Below are 21694 nucleotides of genomic sequence, written 5' to 3'. Positions count from 1 at the left end.
CAGTGATGCCTACTGAATATATGATTAGTGCAGAGCTGCTGTGAGAAGGACTTCTCGCATTATAGTTATCCATGCTGCTAGGAGTCCTTACCTTCAATGCTATAAACACTACCGGAAAGCATGTTGATGCTACAGTAGGTAGGGACTCCTACCAGAACAGATAATGCTATTTAATATACTATAATGCTAGGATTCCCATCCATTGTTGGCCATGCTGACAATTACAGCCCCGTAGACAAGGTAATAAACTATGCTAAATAAAAGGGGAGCCCTTATCAGTGGCGGACATTGGCTATATACCTTTAATAACTATGTTATAATTATTAGAAAATTGTCTCAGTGCATTATACAGTCCATTTAATAAAATAATAAAAAAGTGGCTAACCCCTTTAAAAAGTATAACAGTTAAAAAGCAGAGTATTTACCTATAGGTGGCGCTAGAGAGGGAGTTTTCTTCTTTAGGAGAGCCAATTTGCTTGCCCTCCCTGGTTCTCTAAACCAGTTGATGTCTGTAAGGAGACCAGGACCACCTCCCCTCTCGCTCCCAAGAGTAAGAAGAAGGGGTGAAAAAAAAAAACCAAAACACAAATCCCCCTCTCGATTGGTGTATACTGTATCATTTTTTATGCCCCAAACTGTAGAGATTAGCCTGTAATCTTGCAGCAGGTAGGAATAAAGCTTTCTGTGGGAATTTAAGTTTTCGGAGGGAGCTGTAGTTTCTAACTGCGTCCATAACAAAAAACAGCAATAATGATAATAAAATTCCATAAATCCCACATTAGCAGGTCTGGAAATCCTCTTAATCCAGCACTGACTAAACCAGAGTCCATGATGAATTAGGAAAAAAGTTACTCAAAAGTCCAGTGGAGTCAACTATACTTCTCATACTACTTAGAACTCAAGGCCCAATGAGAAAATATGTCCAATATGGCAAGAACATTTCGTAAAATGGACCTGGATAAGTTAGCTTAGGCAGAGAGTTTTGCACAGATAAGTGTACGGTTATGCACTTCTGAAGGGAAATAAATAGAGATGAGCGAACACTAAAATGTTCGAGGTTCGAAATTCGATTCGAACAGCCGCTCAATGTTCGTGTGTTCGAACGGGTTTCGAACCCCATTGTAGTCTATGGGGAACAGATACTCGTTAAGGGGGAAACCCAAATCCGTGTCTGGAGGGTCACCAAGTCCACTATGACACCCCAGGAAATGATGCCAACACCTCTGGAATGACACTGGGACAGCAGGGGAAGCATGTCTGGGGGCATCTAACACACCAAAGACCCTCTATTACCCCAACATCACAGCCTAACAACTACACACTTTACACACTCAATACCACCTCTCTGACAGTAGGAAAACACCTTGAAACATGTGTATTTGGCACTTGCAGTGAGGAGAGCTTGTCACCAGCAGTGAATTTGGCCCTTGTAGTAAGTTGAGGTTGGCACCAACATTTGTTTTGAAAATCAGGGTGGATTGAGCCTCTAACCAGCAGAGTTTGGGCAAATTCATGGTGGAGGGAGCCTCTAAAAACCCCAGTTTGGACCAATTCATGGTGGAGGGAGACTCTAAAAACCCCAGTTTGGACCAATTCATGGTGGAGGGAGACTCTAAAAACCCCAGTTTGGACCAATTCATGGTGGAGGGAGCCTCTAAAAACCCCAGTTTGGACCAATTCATGGTGGAGGGAGCCTCTAACCAGCCCAGTTTGGACCAATTAATGGTGGAGGGAGCCTCTAAACAGCCAAGTTTTGGGAAATTCATGGTGGAGGGAGCCTCTAACCAGCCCAGTTTGGACCAATTCATGGTGGAGGGAGCCTCTAAACAGCCCAGTTTGGGCAAATTCATGGTGGAGGGAGCCTCTAACCAGCCCAGTTTGGACCAATTAATGGTGGAGGGAGCCTCTAACCAGCCCAGTTTGGACCAATTAATGGTGGAGGGAGCCTCTAACCAGCCCAGTTTGGACCAATTAATGGTGGAGGGAGCCTCTAACCAGCCCAGTTTGGACCAATTAATGGTGGAGGGAGCCTCTAACCAGCCCAGTTTGGACCAATTAATGGTGGAGGGAGCCTCTAAACAGCCAAGTTTTGGGAAATTCATGGTGGAGGGAGCCTCTAACCAGCCCAGTTTGGACCAATTCATGGTGGAGGGAGCCTCTAAACAGCCCAGTTTGGGCAAATTCATGGTGGAGGGAGCCTCTAAAAAACCCAGTTTGGACCAATTCATGGTGGAGGGAGCCTCTAATTAGCCCAGTTTGGACCAATTAATTGTGGAGGGAGCCTCTAACCAGCCCAGTTTGGACCAATTAATGGTGGAGGGAGCCTCTAACCACCCCAGTTTGGACCAATTCATGGTGGAGGGAGCCTCTAACCAGCCCAGTTTGGACCAATTCATGGTGGAGGGAGCCTCTAAACAGCCAAGTTTTGGGAAATTCATGGTGGAGGGAGCCTCTAACCAGCCCAGTTTGGACCAATTCATGGTGGAGGGAGCCTCTAAACAGCCCAGTTTGGGCAAATTCATGGTGGAGGGAGCCTCTAACCAGCCCAGTTTGGACCAATTAATGGTGGAGGGAGCCTCTAAACAGCCAAGTTTTGGGAAATTCATGGTGGAGGGAGCCTCTAACCAGCCCAGTTTGGACCAATTAATGGTGGAGGGAGCCTCTAACCAGCCCAGTTTGGACCAATTAATGGTGGAGGGAGCCTCTAACCAGCCCAGTTTGGACCAATTAATGGTGGAGGGAGCCTCTAACCACCCCAGTTTGGACCAATTCATGGTGGAGGGAGCCTCTAACCAGCCCAGTTTGGACCAATTCATGGTGGAGGGAGCCTCTAAACAGCCCAGTTTGGGCAAATTCATGGTGGAGGGAGCCTCTAAAAAACCCAGTTTGGACCAATTCATGGTGGAGGGAGCCTCTAATTAGCCCAGTTTGGACCAATTAATTGTGGAGGGAGCCTCTAACCAGCCCAGTTTGGACCAATTAATGGTGGAGGGAGCCTCTAAAAAACCCAGTTTGGACCAATTCATGGTGGAGGGAGCCTCTAATTAGCCCAGTTTGGACCAATTAATTGTGGAGGGAGCCTCTAACCAGCCCAGTTTGGACCAATTAATGGTGGAGGGAGCCTCTAACCACCCCAGTTTGGACCAATTCATGGTGGAGGGAGCCTCTAACCACCCCAGTTTGGACCAATTCATGGTGGAGGGAGCCTCTAAACAGCCCAGTTTGGGCAAATTCATGGTGGAGGGAGCCTCTAACCAGCCCAGTTTGGACCAATTAATGGTGGAGGGAGCCTCTAAACAGCCCAGTTTGGGCAAATTCATGGTGGAGGGAGCCTCTAACCAGCCCAGTTTGGACCAATTAATGGTGGAGGGAGCCTCTAAACAGCCAAGTTTTGGGAAATTCATGGTGGAGGGAGCCTCTAACCAGCAGAGTTGGGGGAAATCAGGGTGGAGGGAGCCTAGTATTAGCAGAATTGTGCAACGCTTATGGTGGATGAGTATGAGGATGCGGAGGAATTGGAGAGGTTGAGTACAGACATGGAGTTTCATGTTGGGGTGCTTTACACAGGTGGGCACAAAAATGACGGCTCTACCCAGTGGTGGTTCATTTTTATCAAAGTGAGCCGGTCGGCACTCTCAGCTGACAGACGGGTGCGCTTGTCAGTGATGATGCCACCGGCTGCACTGAACACCCTCTCAGATAGGACGCTGGCGGCAGGACAGGACAGCACCTCCAAGGCATATAGGGCAAGTTCAAGCCACAGGTCCAACTTCGACACCCAATACGTGTAGGGCGCAGAGGGGTCGGAGAGGACAGGGCTGTGGTCGGAAAGGTATTCCCGCAACATGCGCCTATACTTCTCACGCCTGGTGACACTAGGACCCTCCGTGGCGGCACTTTGGCGAGGGGGTGCCATCAAGGTGTCCCAGACCTTAGACAGTGTGCCCCTCGTTTGTGTGGACCGGTGAGAACTTGGTTGCCTACTGGAGGAACTGCCCTCCCTGCCGCCAACGTCACATGCTGGAAACATCTCCATCATATTCTGCACCAATTGCCTGTGGCAAGCATTGATGCGATTGGCCCTCCCCTCTACCGGAATAAAAGACGAGATGTTGTTTTTATACCGGGGGTCAAGGATAGCAAAGATCCAGTACTGGTTGTCCTCCATGATTTTGACAATACGCTTGTCGGTTGTAAAGCACCCCAACATGAACTCAGCCATGTCTGCCACAGTGTTAGTTGGCATGACTCCTCTGGCCCCACCGGAAAGTTCAATCTCCATTTCCTCCTCATCCTCCATGTCTACCCATCCGCGCTGCAACAATGGGACGATTCGAAGTTGCCCGGAAGCCTCCTGTATCACCATCACATCATCGGACAACTCTTCTTCCTCCTCCTCCTCCTCCTCCTCCTCCATTAAACGCAGTGAAGCGGACAGATGTGTGGACCTACTCTCCAGCTGTGACGGATCGGATGCTATCCCTAACTCCTCTGTGTGATCTGAGTTATCCCTGATGTCAATCAGGGATTCTCTCAGAACACACAAGAGCGGGATTGTAAGGCTCACCATCGCATCCTCAGAGCTCACCCTCCTTGTGGACTCCTCAAAGACCCGTAGGATGTCACAAAGGTCTCTCATCCATGGCCACTCATGGATGTGAAACTGAGGCAGCTGACTTTGTGGCACCCTAGGGTTTTGTAGCTGGTATTCCATCAAAGGTCTCTGCTGCTCAACCACTCTATTCAACATCTGAAACGTTGAGTTCCAGCGTGTGGGGACGTCGCACAAAAGCCGGTGTTGTGGCACATGCAGGCGTTGCTGGAGAGATTTTAAGCTAGCAGCGGCTACTGTCGACTTGCGAAAGTGGGCGCACATGCGCCGCACTTTCACCAGTAGCTCTGGAACATTGGGGTAGCTCTTTAGGAAACGTTGCACCACTAGGTTGAAGACGTGGGCCAGGCATGGAACATGTTGGAGTCCGGCAAGCTCCAGAGCTGCTACCAGGTTCCGGCCGTTATCACAAACGACCATGCCTGGGCCCAGGTGCAGCGGCTCAAACCATATTGCCGTCTCATCGAGGAGGGCATCCCTCACCTCGGAGGCAGTGTGCTGTCTGTCCCCCAAGCTGATCAGCTTCAGCACAGCCTGCTGACGTCTACCAACGCCAGTGCTGCAACGTTTCCAACTCGTAGCTGGGGTCAATCTAACAGCGGAGGAGGAGGCGGTGGCGGAGGAGGAGGCGGTGGCGGAGGAGGAGGCGGTAGAGGAGGAGGAGGAGGAGGGGGGTGTTCTTCTCGTGTCCCTGCCAGGAATGTTAGGCGGGGAGACGAGGTACACCGGGCCAGTTTGGGAAGCAGTCCCAGCCTCAACTACATTCACCCAGTGTGCCGTCAGTGAAATGTAGCGTCCCTGTCCGCATGCACTTGTCCACGCGTCGGTGGTCAAGTGGACCTTTGTGCAAAGCGCGGAACTAAGGGCCCGCCTGATGTTGAGTGACACGTGCTGGTGCAAGGCGGGGACGGCACACCGGGAGAAGTAGTGACGGCTAGGGACGGCATAGCGAGGTGCCGCAGTTGCCATCAGGTCCAGGAAGGCGGGAGTTTCAACAAGCCGGAACGCCAACATCTCCTGGGCCAGCAGTTTAGCGATGTTGGCGTTCAAGGCTTGCGCGTGTGGGTGGTTAGCAGTGTATTTCTGCCGCCGCTCCAATGTCTGAGAGATGGTGGGTTGTTGTAAAGAAACGCCTGATGGTGCCTTTGATGGTGCAGGAGAAGGAGATAAGACAGGACCAGGGGAGGATGAGGTAGAAGTCAACAAAGTGGCGGAGGCAGATGAAGTGGTGTCCTGGCTCGTCCTCTGGAGTGCATCGCCAGCACAGTCAGCAGTGGCAGTGGCAGAGGCAGAGGCAGAGGCAGTGGCAGTGGCGTGAACGGCAGTCGGCCTTTGTCCTGCCGTTGCTGCCTGCCACTGATTCCAGTGCTTGGATTCCAAATGACGGCGCATTGAAGTGGTGGACAGGTTGCTCTTCTCAGAGCCCCTAATCAATTTCGAGAGGCAAATTGTGCAGACAACACTATATCTGTCCTCGGCGCATTCCTTGAAAAAACTCCACACCTTCGAGAAACGTGCCCTCGAGGTGGGAGTTTTTCGGGGCTGGGTACGAACTGGAACATCTTGGGAGATTCCGGGTGTGGCCTGGCTTCGCCTAAGCTGCTGACCTCTGCCTCTGCCTCTAGCTACCCTTTTTGGTGCTGCACCTGCCTCAACATCCACACTACTTTCCCCGCTTGACATCCCCCCTGTCCAGGTCGGGTCAGTGTCCTCATCATCCACCACTTCCTCTTCCAACTCCTGTCTCATCTCCTCCTCCCGCACAATGCGCCGGTCAACTGGATGCCCTGACGGCAACTGCGTCACATCATCGTCGATGAGGGTGGGTTGCTGGTCATCCACCACCAAATCGAACGGAGATGGAGGAGACTCTAGTGTTTGAGCATCTGGATACAGATGCTCCTCTGTTAGGTTCGTGGAATCGTGACGTGGAGAGGCAGGTTGAGGGACAATGAAAGGAGCGGAGAACAGCTCTGGGGAGCAGGGACAGTTTGGGTTATTGTTCTGTAAAGCTTCGGAATTTTGGGAGGAAGGAAGACAAGACTGTTGGGTAATAGGAGGAGAGGAGGCAGAGTCTGACTGGCTGCTGGACAATGTGCTGTAAGCGTTCTCTGACAGCCATTGCAAGACCTGTTCCTGGTTCTCGGGCCTACTAAGGTTTGTACCCTGCAGTTTAGTTAATGTGGCAAGCAACCCTGGCACTGTGGAGTGGCGCAATGCTTGCTGCCCCACAGGAGTAGGCACGGGACGCCCTGTGGCTTCACTGCTACCTTGCTCCCCAGAACCATTCCCCCGACCTCGCCCACGGCCTCGTCCACGTCCCTTTCCGGGAGCCTTGCGCATTTTGAATTCCTAGTTAGAAATTGGCACTGTATACCAGTAGTAAAAATTGTGGGTGCACGTAACCCCAATATATTCTTTGAATTCCCAGTCAGACACTGGCACTATATGGCAGTAGCAAGAAATGAGGGTATTTGTATTCCCAATATACTCTTTGAATTCCCAGTCAGACAATGGCACTGTATACCAGTAGTAAAAATTGTGGGTGCACGTAACCCCAATATATTCTTTGAATTACCAGTCAGAAACTGGCACTATATGGCAGTAGCAAGAAATGAGGGTATTTGTATTCCCAATATACTCTTTGAATTCCCAGTCAGACAATGGCACTGTATACCAGTAGTAAAAATTGTGGGTGCACGTAACCCCAATATATTCTTTGAATTCCCAGTCAGACACTGGCACTATATGGCAGTAGCAAGAAATGAGGGTATTTGTATTCCCAATATACTCTTTGAATTCCCAGTCAGACAATGGCACTGTATACCAGTAGTAAAAATTGTGGGTGCACGTAACCCCAATATATTCTTTGAATTACCAGTCAGAAACTGGCACTATATGGCAGTAGCAAGAAATGAGGGTATTTATAACCCCAATATATTCTTTGAATTCCCAGTCAGACAATGGCACTGTATACCAGTAGTAAAAATTGTGGGTGCACGTAACCCCAATATATTCTTTGAATTCCCAGTCAGAAACTGGCACTATATGGCAGTAGCAAGAAATGAGGGTATTTGTATTCCCAATATACTCTTTGAATTCCCAGTCAGACAATGGCACTGTATACCAGTAGTAAAAATTGTGGGTGCACGTAACCCCAATATATTCTTTGAATTCCCAGTCAGAAACTGGCACTATATGGCAGTAGCAAGAAATGAGGGTATTTGTATTCCCAATATACTCTTTGAATTCCCAGTCAGACAATGGCACTGTATACCAGTAGTAAAAATTGTGGGTGCACGTAACCCCAATATATTCTTTGAATTCCCAGTCAGAAACTGGCACTATATGGCAGTAGCAAGAAATGAGGGTATTTGTATTCCCAATATACTCTTTGAATTCCCAGTCAGACAATGGCACTGTATACCAGTAGTAAAAATTGTGGGTGCACGTAACCCCAATATATTCTTTGAATTCCCAGTCAGAAACTGGCACTATATGGCAGTAGCAAGAAATGAGGGTATTTGTATTCCCAATATACTCTTTGAATTCCCAGTCAGACAATGGCACTGTATACCAGTAGTAAAAATTGTGGGTGCACGTAACCCCAATATATTCTTTGAATTCCCAGTCAGAAACTGGCACTATATGGCAGTAGCAAGAAATGAGGGTATTTATAACCCCAATATATTCTTTGAATTCCCAGTCAGACAATGGCACTGTATACCAGTAGTAAAAATTGTGGGTGCACGTAACCCCAATATATTCTTTGAATTCCCAGTCAGAAACTGGCACTATATGGCAGTAGCAAGAAATGAGGGTATTTGTATTCCCAATATACTCTTTGAATTCCCAGTCAGACAATGGCACTGTATACCAGTAGTAAAAATTGTGGGTGCACGTAACCCCAATATATTCTTTGAATTCCCAGTCAGAAACTGGCACTATATGGCAGTAGCAAGAAATGAGGGTATTTGTATTCCCAATATACTCTTTGAATTCCCAGTCAGACAATGGCACTGTATACCAGTAGTAAAAATTGTGGGTGCACGTAACCCCAATATATTCTTTGAATTCCCAGTCAGAAACTGGCACTATATGGCAGTAGCAAGAAATGAGGGTATTTGTATTCCCAATATACTCTTTGAATTCCCAGTCAGACAATGGCACTGTATACCAGTAGTAAAAATTGTGGGTGCACGTAACCCCAATATATTCTTTGAATTCCCAGTCAGAAACTGGCACTATATGGCAGTAGCAAGAAATGAGGGTATTTGTATTCCCAATATACTCTTTGAATTCCCAGTCAGACAATGGCACTGTATACCAGTAGTAAAAATTGTGGGTGCACGTAACCCCAATATATTCTTTGAATTCCCAGTCAGAAACTGGCACTATATGGCAGTAGCAAGAAATGAGGGTATTTATAACCCCAATATATTCTTTGAATTCCCAGTCAGACAATGGCACTGTATACCAGTAGTAAAAATTGTGGGTGCACGTAACCCCAATATATTCTTTGAATTCCCAGTCAGAAACTGGCACTATATGGCAGTAGCAAGAAATGAGGGTATTTGTATTCCCAATATACTCTTTGAATTCCCAGTCAGACAATGGCACTGTATACCAGTAGTAAAAATTGTGGGTGCACGTAACCCCAATATATTCTTTGAATTCCCAGTCAGAAACTGGCACTATATGGCAGTAGCAAGAAATGAGGGTATTTGTATTCCCAATATACTCTTTGAATTCCCAGTCAGACAATGGCACTGTATACCAGTAGTAAAAATTGTGGGTGCACGTAACCCCAATATATTCTTTGAATTCCCAGTCAGAAACTGGCACTATATGGCAGTAGCAAGAAATGAGGGTATTTGTATTCCCAATATACTCTTTGAATTCCCAGTCAGACAATGGCACTGTATACCAGTAGTAAAAATTGTGGGTGCACGTAACCCCAATATATTCTTTGAATTACCAGTCAGAAACTGGCACTATATGGCAGTAGCAAGAAATGAGGGTATTTGTATTCCCAATATATTCTTTGAATTCCCAGTCAGACAATGGCACTGTATACCAGTAGTAAAAATTGTGGGTGTATATAGCCCCAATTCTATTGCTAGGGGACTTGCAGGGTATTTCTGGGGTGAAGGTGGGGGGGCACACCGTTGGAACGGGTATCGGGGTATATATCGGGTATACGGGAATACACTGACAGTGTATTCCATTCAGGATCCTGGGAAAGCTGGGTTGCGGCGATTGAGCCCGTCAGTGCCACGTTACACTGACAAGCTTCTCCCTGGAATTTAGCTCTTACAAGAGCTGTTGGTTGTCTTCTCCTTCCTATCCTAGCCTGTCCCTGCCTACCCAGAATCTAAGCCCTAGCTAGCTGGACGGAAACCTCCGTCCTCGGTGAATTGCAAGCTCAGAATGACGCGAAGCTGGGCGTCGCTGTTCTTTTAAATTAGAGGTCACATGTTTTCGGCAGCCAATGGGTTTTGCCTACTTTTTTCAACGTCACCGGTGTCGTAGTTCCTGTCCCACCTACCCAGCGCTGTTATTGGAGCAAAAAAGGCGCCAGGGAAGGTGGGAGGGGAATCGAGTAATGGCGCACTTTACCACGCGGTGTTCGATTCGATTCGAACATGCCGAACAGCCTAATATCCGATCGAACATGAGTTCGATAGAACACTGTTCGCTCATCTCTAGAAATAAACTTTACAATTACATACGAAATAGAAAACTCTGGGTAAAATGGACATGGAAAAGGACCAAGGAATTTTAGTTCACATTAAATTTAACTGTAGCAACTACAGTCAGGGAGCTGTGGCCAAGGAAAATAATAGCATGAGGCACATGAAGAGGGGCACGGTGGAGTACGACCACTATACAATCTAATAGTCAGACCACACATGGAATATAGTGTACGGTACGAGAAGTGAGATGGGAATTATAAACTGAGCTGAATGGACTAAAACATAAGAAAATAAAGATGTTCCAGCTTACCTTTTATAGCAGATATCTTTTGTTTCAGCAAGGGATGTGTGGCTAACCTAGTGACTGCTCGAGTTTCCACAGTGCTCTTTGCCTAGCAATGCAAATTTTTGCAAACATATAAAAAAAGTAATAAAATATAATAAAAAGAAACAAATAAAAGCATTAAGAGGATATTCCCATCTCAGTAGTTATGCCTATATAAGATAAGATAATCCTTTAATAGTCCCACAGTAGGGAAATTTCAGCATGTTACAGCAGCATAGTAATACAGATACAGGATAATACACAGTAAGATATTACAGACGTAGACACACATATGCTGAGAAGAGAAGATATACTAGGAGTCCATAGCAGCTAAGGAACGGAAGACAAAGAAGGAAGACTTCATGGTCATCGTCATAATCATTAGCTCTCTGTGCGGAGTGATCTTCGCTTGGTTAGATGTAGATTATACAGCCTGGTCGCGGTTGGAAGGAAGGACCTGTGATAGCGCTCCTTCTCACACTTGGTGTGAAGCAGACGGTCACTTACAGTGCTGCCAAGTCCCATCAAGGTCCCATACATGGGGTGGGATATCTATAGGATATGCCACAATAACCTGACAGATGAAGGTCTCACACGTGGTACCCAAATTCATCTTGAGAATGGGGCCCTGTCTGATGACAAAAAGAATAGCGAAGGGCCATGCAAGCACAAGTCTCTTTATTCACTTGTACAGGAATTACATAAGGAGCCGGAGCTGCCTCTATGAAAGCATACAAGGGCCCAAGGAAGCTGGATGCAATAAAAGGGTGCCTACGAAAAGTACAATGCAGAGACAAAATGGCATGCAAGTAAAAGCAATACATTTCTGAAATGAAAAGGAGAAATAGCAGAAGACTGAACCCTTAGAATCCTTCAGCTATATTCACACTGTAAAAAAAAATAAAAAAAAATTGGCGCTGCAGTTTTCGTGAGTGAGCATGCTCATTTGGCTCATTTTCGAGGTCACAAGCATAGATAAAATGCACTGCAAAATCCATACCCCTGGGGTTCTTTCTGCTTGCTTAGGGGCCGGAGGACAATGGGCCCATACCCAGCTCAGCTTCCAACCAAATAAACCTCATTTTATCTTGAAGAGACCTATGTCCATCTGCCTAAACTTTGAAGGTCACAATCAGAATATCAAACCTCTAGCTACTATGGTGCAATACATCTTAATCCTGAAATGAAATCCCTGGCAAGGTATGTATTTGGTTCACACGTTTAACCATGTGATGCCAATTTACCTTTTTCATTACAGCAATGAATTTTACATGTGCAAATACAATCACACTCTCTAGAGAGAATGCAGGTCATATGGTCAGAATAGTGGTCTCTCAAAATTTTGCAAGGCTTTGTTTTAGTCCAGATCTGCCTTCTGTATACTATTGTTTTAGGGGGGATTCAGATCATGAACCCAGTGACAGTTTAGCTTAAAATTGTTGCTGAGCCTTCCTCACATGACCTGACACGTGGTGCAGAGAGATGCAGCGAAAAAAACAGAGCAGATGGCTTATGAGGCAACAGTCCGATTTCCAGCAAGTAACATGCATGGGTCCTATTTAAAATAAAAGGACCTGTTCACGATATTTGCTAGTCATACCCCAAATGTCTATTGAGTAGTGAGTGGTTTCTTTTCACACACTATGTCAGTGTCAGATAATGCAGGACAGTACTGCATGCCTCAAGAAATAACCCCTACAAGGAACCCGACAGAAATAAACCTTTGTATGATCAGGTTGCTAGTTGCTGCACATCTTGAGCGTGTAGGACCAATAAAGGTCCTGACTAGGTCTTTTGGTGGGCCAGGCAACTATGGTATCTGGTGCCATACATCAATTTTACTGTAAAATGCTGAATTTAGGAAGATGGTTTTACATTTGAAATGTACATTTTATTGGGAAATCCCCAATTTTATAGACGGGCTAAAGGTAAAATTACAATATGAGGCCTGCAATGACTTGGGCAGGATCACACACACATCCATTGACTTCCTCTGCCATTAGGTCACCAGATCCACTCCCTGGAAATCTCACTCGGTTCATATTCAGTAAATCGTTTTCTATTTATTATGACTTGGAAATTACTGTTTTCTCCAGACAATGGTACCTTATGTTTGGGTGTGTGGTTACACAAACTAGCCTTTAAGGCACAGTGCAGGGTTCTGCTTCTATGGGCCCAATCTTCACATATTCTGTAAATAAACATGAGGCAATGTCTTCCGACCACTGCAATAGAACAGCATTATGTACTACACCTTTGCACACGAATACCTTCTAAAATATAAATATTGCCCCGTTCCGATGAATAGAACAGTAATGGAACACTGATGAAATATACTGTGATACGTATTCAGATTTCAAGAACGCCACCACAGTCTGTAAAGTGTTTGCAAATGTAGAATTTTTTCCTGACTCTTACTAGTAGAGTACATTGTGGAATTTCAGAAGAAATATGCTATTATATTGTCGCCATGGCGTATTCACAAAGAGTCATCCTGCTGGCTGAATGAACAGTCATATAAAAGCTTAGTGATTCACTAGGTATCAAATATAAAGTAGCAGTCCTAGCTTATAAGAAATGTGGATTCAGAGAAATGTAGTAAAATCTATGAATCAGTTGTGTCCCGCTCTGGATGATCTGCCGACACTGCTTGCTCAATCACGTGTGTAGTCATATAGTATGTGCACTCATGGACGGCAGGGCATTACTACTGACACCAAGGAAAACTGGCACTTAAGTGGAATTTCCTGGAATGGGTCAATAGAAATTATGACTGATGCATAAGTATTGGCAATTCATGTGGCTACTAGAAATTTAAGTCACTAGTGATGGGGTGAACACTTCAAGGAGAAATAAATTTCTGCAGCTATGTACCATGCATTTTGGGTATTTTTAATAGTATCTTTCATTATGGCCATGTAAACGTAAAAGGTTGTATGGCTAAAAACGTAAATGACGTAACTGGATGGGTCATAAAGATCAGATATATCCTGGTACCCCTAAGGATCAGCTGATATACAGAGAATGGAGCAGGAAGCAAATAGTGCTGTTCTCGGTGTAGTGGTCAGACCAGGTTACTGCAAATCAGCTCACCAAATGTAGGCTTTAAAAATCTATATGGGCAGAAATAATCCTTTTGTTAATTTCCAATATCACACTACATGTTTTGGGGATAAACCCGTTTATCAAGTGTATAGGTGGACAATATGCGAGACAAGGGGCTATAGGGAACTGATTATGTAAGAGGCAGAAGAGGCAAAAGAACAGGGGGTTAGAAATCTGATTAATTAGACTTTGTTCCCAATAGTATCTATAAGCAGCAGAGAGAATGTGTTTGCACAGTTAACCCATATTGGTTAAAAAAAAAAAAAAAAAAAAAAAAAAAAAAGCACAATGTGATCATGTGACTTACTGAAGAGGGTGAAAACAGGATAAGGAAAGACTCTAAGAAGACATCTATTTCTACTGAGAGAATTGTGTTTTAGACGCAATGAGTTCAGAAGAAAAAATAAAAAAAACAAAAACCAGTGGGTCCCTTTTTTCCATTGACTTGCAAGAACAGGTTTAACTTACTAAGTAGTGTTCAAAGATCTTACAAATGGAAAGTGGAGACATTCTTCACTTTCCAGAGTATCAAAAGAAATGAGAACCAGATCCCATAGCCGGAAACTTCCCAGACACAAAATACAAAAACTTGATATTGGTTTGTTTGGGATGGAAAGTGAACACATTATTTTACGTATAATGCTGTGCTCATGATTAACTGGGACACACAGGACTATGAAGATCATAGCTGACTTTATACATAGTCAGTAGTAGGATATATTATATATATCTCAAGGTATACCGCATATATAGAGGACACTCCTCACACCTGACATCAGACGTTAATACAGGTGCAGATACAGCAACAACTTCAGGATGTCAGAAGACGGCATAACGTTACACTTAAGAGGATAATAAGGTTTACAGTAAAGTCAGTTTAAGGGCTAAAAACGTTGCATTTAAAGTCAGTGTATTTATGAAGCGGGGTGTACATTAAAGAAATAAAATACAGGACATCATATTTCCAATTAGGGTGCTCTGGCTACAATGTGGCAATAGTTCCATAAAATTTCAGTGATATTTGTATATGAGATGGGTAAAAGCATGTAATGAATGCATTAGGTACACACATGGAAGAACATGTTAAACCTTCCATAACCTCTGATGACAGGGATAAGCTTGCAGCACTGTATGACTGTATTAGAAGTACACAGTTCTCAGAATGCCAGGTATGTGATAAATGATTTCACTTTCAGAGAACAATCTTGTAACATTTCAGTCATCGCCTGAGCCGAGACATTTGATCACATCATTCATCTTGTCTTTTACCTAAGTGTCAAACTTCATAGACCAGTATGTACAATGCTCACTTCTATATGAAATCACATTCTCACTTGGAAAATGTGGTGTGGAGGTGGAATCTAAAGTAGGAGTTCCCAAATACACTTGATCTTTCACCAACTCCACATACTCTTTATTCCTCAGATGGGTAGTGTTCCACTGATTCTGGCACAGTTAGAGTGGTTTCTCTATCCCTTACTGTTCCCAACAAATCATTGTGAATAGTTTCAGCGCAATTATGTGATCTATTGTCAGGTGGGAGGTCCATGTCTTTCTGCTCCAGCCCTGAACCACCATTCTGGAAGGTGAGAACATAATTGTACTGAAACAAACTGCAAGGAATGCTCGGAAACTGTGGGGGCTAGAGAAAAAATTCTAAGTGTGCCACAGTAATTAGAGTGGTGCCTATTGAAAGATGCAATGACTTAGTGAAAGTGGAGAACGGTCATCTTTAACGCAATGCTGGACATAGCATGGAAGATTTCGTATTTGTACAAAAATAAAAACATATCATAGATGTATGCGATACCTATGACACCTATAGGCTTACTAGAGTTTTTAAAGGGGTGGTCCAATTCTTTTCTACCGATGACCTATTCTAAAAGGGATCCCATCATTGGATACCCTTTTTTTCTGACTAACACGTAGGAATAGCCTTAAGAAAGGCTATTCTTCTCCAACCTTTAGAGGTCTTCTCCGCACCGCCGTTCGGTAGAAATCCTGGTTTTCTTCGGTATGCAAATGAGTTCTCTCGTAGCACTGGGGGCGGTCCCCAATGCTGCGAGAGAAATCTCCAGCGACGCCTCTATCTTCTTCTGGAACACCCTCTCCCTGTGTCTTCTTCCATCCTGGGTTTCAACCCGAGGCCCGATGGCAGAGTCGGCTGCGTACGAAAAGAAGATTGAAACCCAGAACGGGAAAGGGCATTCCAGAAGAAGATAGAGGCGTAGCTGGAGATTTCTCTCGCAGCACTGGGGACCGCCCCCAGTGCTGCAAGAGAACTAATTTGCATACCGAAGAAAACCCGGAAGACTTCTAAAGGTAGAAGAATAGCCTTTCTTAAGGCTATTCCTATGTGTTAGTCAGAAAAAAAAGGGTATCCAACGATAGGATTCCTTTAAGGTAAGTCATCAATAAAAGAACAATAGGTTCGGAGACCTGAGGCCCCTGCTGGTCAGCTATTTGAAGGGGCTGTGGTGCTCATGCACAATGTCTAACAGCTGTGTCCCATTGACGGCTATAGTTTTAAAAGGAATCTACCAACACCAAAATAACTTCTAAACCACCGCTTTAGGATCAGATAATGGCACAGTGAATATACCGTTTGTGTCAAAGTGCAATTATACTGTTGTGAATAAGTTGTAATACGTAGGCGAATGAGCTGTTAGATGCACCCAAAGTGTGGCAGCCATGGCCATGCCCTGTGTCCACCAAGCAGCTCATTTACTTAACAGATAGGTATGTTCACTGTGTCATTAACAGTCCCTACAACAGGACAAGTGGTTTAGAAGGAATTTCGGTGGTGTAGATAAGAGAAGATATGTCTGCCTCTCTGCAATTTCAATCATTTTAAATGAATATATGCAAATCCCAGGAAATTACTACTTCAGCTCCTCTCTGTCCTCCAGGGCAGTAAGGAAAACTGAAGTGAACAGCGATCAGTGCCAAATTACCATTAATTACAGGCATTACATCGCCTACATAGACCTTCTACGTGGCTATCTTTCAGCAGTCTGTACTCAGCTTGTTGGGACAAGTTACAATGCTAAAGTTCAGTTGAGGTTATATTATTTCTTACGGTTAAGAATGCAGAAATGGTTGGCATTTCAAAATATAAGACACAAGACTTAAAAGCATATACCTCAAATATACAGGTTTGCAAGTCAGAACGTTGAAGAAATAAGCCCCGGGGAGGTTAACAAATTGATAATAAAAATGAAGATAAAGATAGGAAAAAGATCATATAGAATAAAAATGACATCATTTACACGTGAGACAGAAAAAGAATAAACACATGAGAAAGGGAAAAACGGACAGGTGTAAGACGGAAGCAATTTAAATAGGATGAAAAGACTGATGTGACATAAGATAGGTATACGTAAACGTATTATACAAGACTGATATGAATGTCATAATAATGAAAGAGTAATGTTAGGGCTCGTTCACACGCAGCAAGAGGGGGCAGATTTTGGCGGTGAATCCACGGCAGAATCTGCCTCCTGACAATAGAGGTCTATGCAGACAGCTAGCTTCCTTTTTTCCCGTGAGCGGTAAAAAGAAGCGAGCTGCCCTTTCTTCAGGTGGATTCCGCGGCTGATTCAGCTGTGGCGTCCGCCTCGCGGCAGCACCCTCCGAACTAGGCCCATTCATTTGGGCTTACTCCGGAGCGGGAAGCTGCGACTGTCAGAAGCCGCAACAGTCGCATCAGGCGCATTTTGGTCCTATTCTGACGTAGCTTCCCGCGTCAAAATCAGGACCAAAATACGCCATTCTGTGCCCTGTGTGAACTAGTCCAAAAATATAAGGGTATGTCCATCTCAGCAGCATCCATTGTAAGATGTATGGATGTGCGCAAGGTATGTGGAAAGTGTCAGCTGTTTTATACAGAAGAAACCTCTATACAGTGGCCAGGATCAGAGACAACAGAGACCCTGGCCATTTCATTCCTCAGATGTGATGGTCAATAGCAAATGCAGCAATTTTGCAGTTCAAGGGGGCTCCATCTCTAACCCAATCACCCTCCTTATGATGTAACTGAAGGCTTCCAAGAGGTTGCCAGACCCTATTACTTCCATTGCACTGAAGGTGTAATAAGAGGATGCCATAGGCACAACACATTGCAGCACAAGTCCCCTTGCAGAACTAAAAGTAAAAAAATGTATACATTAAAAAAAAAAAAAAAAAAAATCTTTTTACAATTTGTCAAGTTTAAGAAAAAAAACAAAAAAACCCCCACTGGAATCCAATTGCTGAATGACAAAATGTCTGAAGACTCATAGGTCATCATTAGATCCCTGGCAGCCATGATAACACAATGGCAGTCTCCAATTGCCATACGGAGGTGGGAAGATGGGGCAAGAGGAAGGAAACAGTTGCTAGGAACCAAATGAATGCCACAGTCGCTACTGACTATAACATCTAAGGGATTAAAAACCTGGGAAATCTCAGAAGTTGGGTGCTGCATCAGTATGACATCCACTGAAAGAGAGTCGGCTCAGCTCATGAACCATACAGTCCATGGAGTGCAGCAATGAAAATTAAACACAAATATAAGAGAAACACGCTTCCTACTAAAGTTCCAACATTTTTAAAGAACAAGACATAAAAGGCAATATGTGAAATATTTACCCTATTAAATACTTTGTTAAAGTTAATTTCTTTACGTAGAGCAGTTTTGGTCACATCATCTGGCTTCAGTTTCTGTTGAAAGAAAAAAATATTATTAGAAAGAGTCCATTCTACACAAATCCTATAGAAAATTGTACTTCGGGGCAGACAATGACCTACTGAGCATACACCATAAGTTGTACGAACGCAGTGTTCAGGGGAAACATGTGGCATCGGGCCTATAGTACATAGAAGAGCAGGCAGGACTAAATACCATTATATGGCACCAGGATGGCATAGTATTATGTGATGGTAACTCTATATTCAAAAGATTTCAGTGGTTGCTAAAGGTAAGGCACTAGCCAGGTCACTGAGCGGGCGTTCAGACTTGTGCCCGATGTCCGGCCTGTGTCACTCTGCCGGGTTCCCGTCCTCAGCCAGTTTCTCGGGGCTGAAGACGGAAACCCGGCGGAGTGACACAGGGCGGACACTGGGCACCTAACTGATATTTTAATAGGTGCTTTCCCTTTAAAGGTAGTCTGTCAGCAGGGTGATGCATATTAAACTAGCAACACAGATAGGCCAAGCTCACCTGAATGTAATGCTTTTTTTTTTTCGCATGAAACTTTGTGCCTCCATTGCACAGATATTCATTTATTTTATAATATGAAATGAGCAGTCTGGAGCACCAAGGGTGGGTCTGTTGCTCCAAACTGTTAAGCTTCATACTGCTTGAATATGCCGTCCTTCTGCCTCGCAACTTTGAGTGGCAAACCATAAAGCTAAGCTGAAATTTGACCTTGCCCTGTGTTCTCATGTTTGAGCCAGAGTATGAGTGCAGTGTGACGCATAACAGTTTGGAGCAACAGAGCCTCCCTTAGTGCTCCAGACTGCTCTTTTGCATATTGTGAAATAAATGAATATCTCTCAGCAACAAGCATATACTGGCATGGGGAAAAAGGCGTTGCATTTAGGTAAGACTGACCCTTCTGTGTTGCTGGTTTAATATGGTTCAACCATGTGACAGACTCATTTTAAATGTGGTTCAATATCACCATCTGTATTGTGGCTCACAAAGTAGAAGAGGTTGGGGACCAATGCACTATAGAAACCATTTTTTTTTTTTTTTTTACATCTGCCGGCTTCCCTGAATACTATGCATAGAAACAAGTAGAGGATTTAGAGATCTTGTCCTTCTGTAGACATGGCACCGCAGGGAGGCTCCTTCTCCAGTCAGTTGTCTTAGGGCTTGTTCACACAGAGTAAACGCGGCACGTAATGTGCTGCGTGTACGGGACGTTTGCGCCGCGATTTTGACGGTGCATGTTTGCAGTCGCGTTAGCGCCGCGTAAACGCGCGTTTACTTCGTGATAACAAGCCCTTACAGTCAGACACAAGACAGTGAAGAAGAGAATCAGCTTTAAAGACACAGAGTTTAATTGTTGTACCCATAAGATTGACATTGCTCCATTCATTCATCCTGCTTACAAATATACAGTACAAAATGATCTGATGGCTTGTTGCTGACTTTAGAGAAAGTATTCTCAATTGATGCATAAAGATTTCACTCACTTCTAGGAGATCAGCTTTTTTTTATTTTTAAAAACAAACAAAAAAAAACAAACAAAAAACCCCTTAATATTACTTCTAAACAGTAAAGTCGCCTAGATCTACAAGAGGCTCTAACAGATCATAGACCTACAGTACAGTGTTATCAGTCTACAAATTATTATTTTTTTAATGTAGATTGTGAGCCCCACATAGAGCTCACAATGTACATTTTTTTTCCCTATCAGTATGTCTTTTTGGAATATGGGATGGAAATCCATGCAAACACGGGGAGAACATACAAACTCCTTGCAGATGGATTTGAACACCAGGACTCCAGCGCAGCAGGGTTGTAGTGCTAACCACTGAGCCACCGTGTGGCCCCCTCAGTCAACAAATTTGCGCTGCACACTGAATACACAAGTGTTATAGACGCCAACAGGTGGAATGAAACGGTCATATGCAGTCAATGATATCTCAACCGAGGCAAACACTGTCTGCAAGCATCATTACAATTAAAGAAAAAAAAATTATAATTCTCTCTCTCTCACATCTATGTTTATAAAACACACACACACACACACACACACACACACACACACACAATTAGTGACCTCCATCAATACACAGGAATAAAGCTGATCCCCAAAGGTGCAATCTGTAATCGAAAGACTTGCTGGAAGAGCTGGACATCTTACATAATGCTGACTTCACTGCTCGGCAGGTACTGATGACAATGAATCACTTGCCTCATAAAGCCTTTCATTTTCCACAGTATTTTAGTTTCTAAATTCTTCCTCAAGGCAGAACATGTGAGGCTGAGGAGTTTTCCTTGTGTGAAAGTGTAATAACATATTTAAGAGGTCTTCTAATGACATGTATGTACAGAATGTCAGTACCTGAAAAAATGATATCTAGCTAGATCTATATATTAACCTGTCCGTAGAAACTACTGATCCCTTTCTCCGGGTCGCAAATTACATTTCTGTGAAGTTCCTTCACTCATACCAATCACTGACTGACTGACCTGTAGTTTCTCTTTTTTAAAAAGATGTTCCTCAGCAGCTGCCACGTGCACTATACAGGTCTATATAGGGCTGTGCAGTCGGGACCAATTTTGGGTGGTCGGAAAAAAGTTACCGATTCAAGCCTCAAGATAAAATGATTCATTATTTTTAATATTACATAATTAATTAGATGCTCAATTTGTTGCATATCTAATTTCTTAGGAGGTTAATCATTGGCTTTTTAATGTATTAAGAGCTTTCCCAGATCACCACTGAGAACATTCACAAACCTAGAGAGATTGTCCAATTTTGGGAGGGCTTTGTAGGCAACACCCTCTGATGGGTTAGAAAATTGCCAGGAACGTTTCTGAAAATTGGGAACAGTTGGGAACTATACATCTCATGATACACAGAACACTATGCACACAGCATGCACAGTAAAGACTATGTAAACCAGGGGAGCTTTATAACTAACCATTGTATGAATTCACGCACCATCTACTCACCATTATGCTCCCAACAGCATAAGGGTGCATTCACACTGAGTAAACGCTAGCTTATTTTGTAGAGTAAAATTACACTTGTAAATTTTGCTATCCCATTGACTTCAATGACATTTTACAGGCGTATTTTTACAGGCGTATTTTTTACAGGCGTATTTTTACACTTGTAAAAAAATATCATTGAAGTCAATGGGATAGCAAAATTTACAAGTGTAATTTTACTCTACAAAATAAGCTAGCGTTTACTCAGTGTGAATGCACCCTAATGGTGCAGGAATTAAGGAGGCCTT

The 21694-nt window shown here is 44.1% G+C and overlaps 1 protein-coding gene across 1 annotated transcript in view; it reads right to left on the bottom strand.

Annotated features, from left to right (window-relative positions):
• Positions 1 to 21694, bottom strand: part of SRFBP1 (serum response factor binding protein 1) — a 60264-nt gene that overhangs the window by 7949 nt on the left and 30621 nt on the right. The window contains exons 4-5 of the mRNA XM_075272347.1: positions 18368 to 18439; positions 10619 to 10700 (exon numbers count right to left, since the gene is read on the bottom strand). Coding sequence (XP_075128448.1) covers positions 10619 to 10700; positions 18368 to 18439 — 154 coding nt within the window. The remainder of the gene's footprint in view (positions 1 to 10618; positions 10701 to 18367; positions 18440 to 21694) is intronic.

This window comes from Leptodactylus fuscus, chromosome 1, assembly GCF_031893055.1.
Source record: "Leptodactylus fuscus isolate aLepFus1 chromosome 1, aLepFus1.hap2, whole genome shotgun sequence".
Taxonomy (NCBI): Eukaryota; Metazoa; Chordata; class Amphibia; order Anura; family Leptodactylidae; genus Leptodactylus; species Leptodactylus fuscus.
Note: the sequence above shows the minus strand (reverse complement) of the source record. Positions and strands in the feature narration are given on the sequence as shown.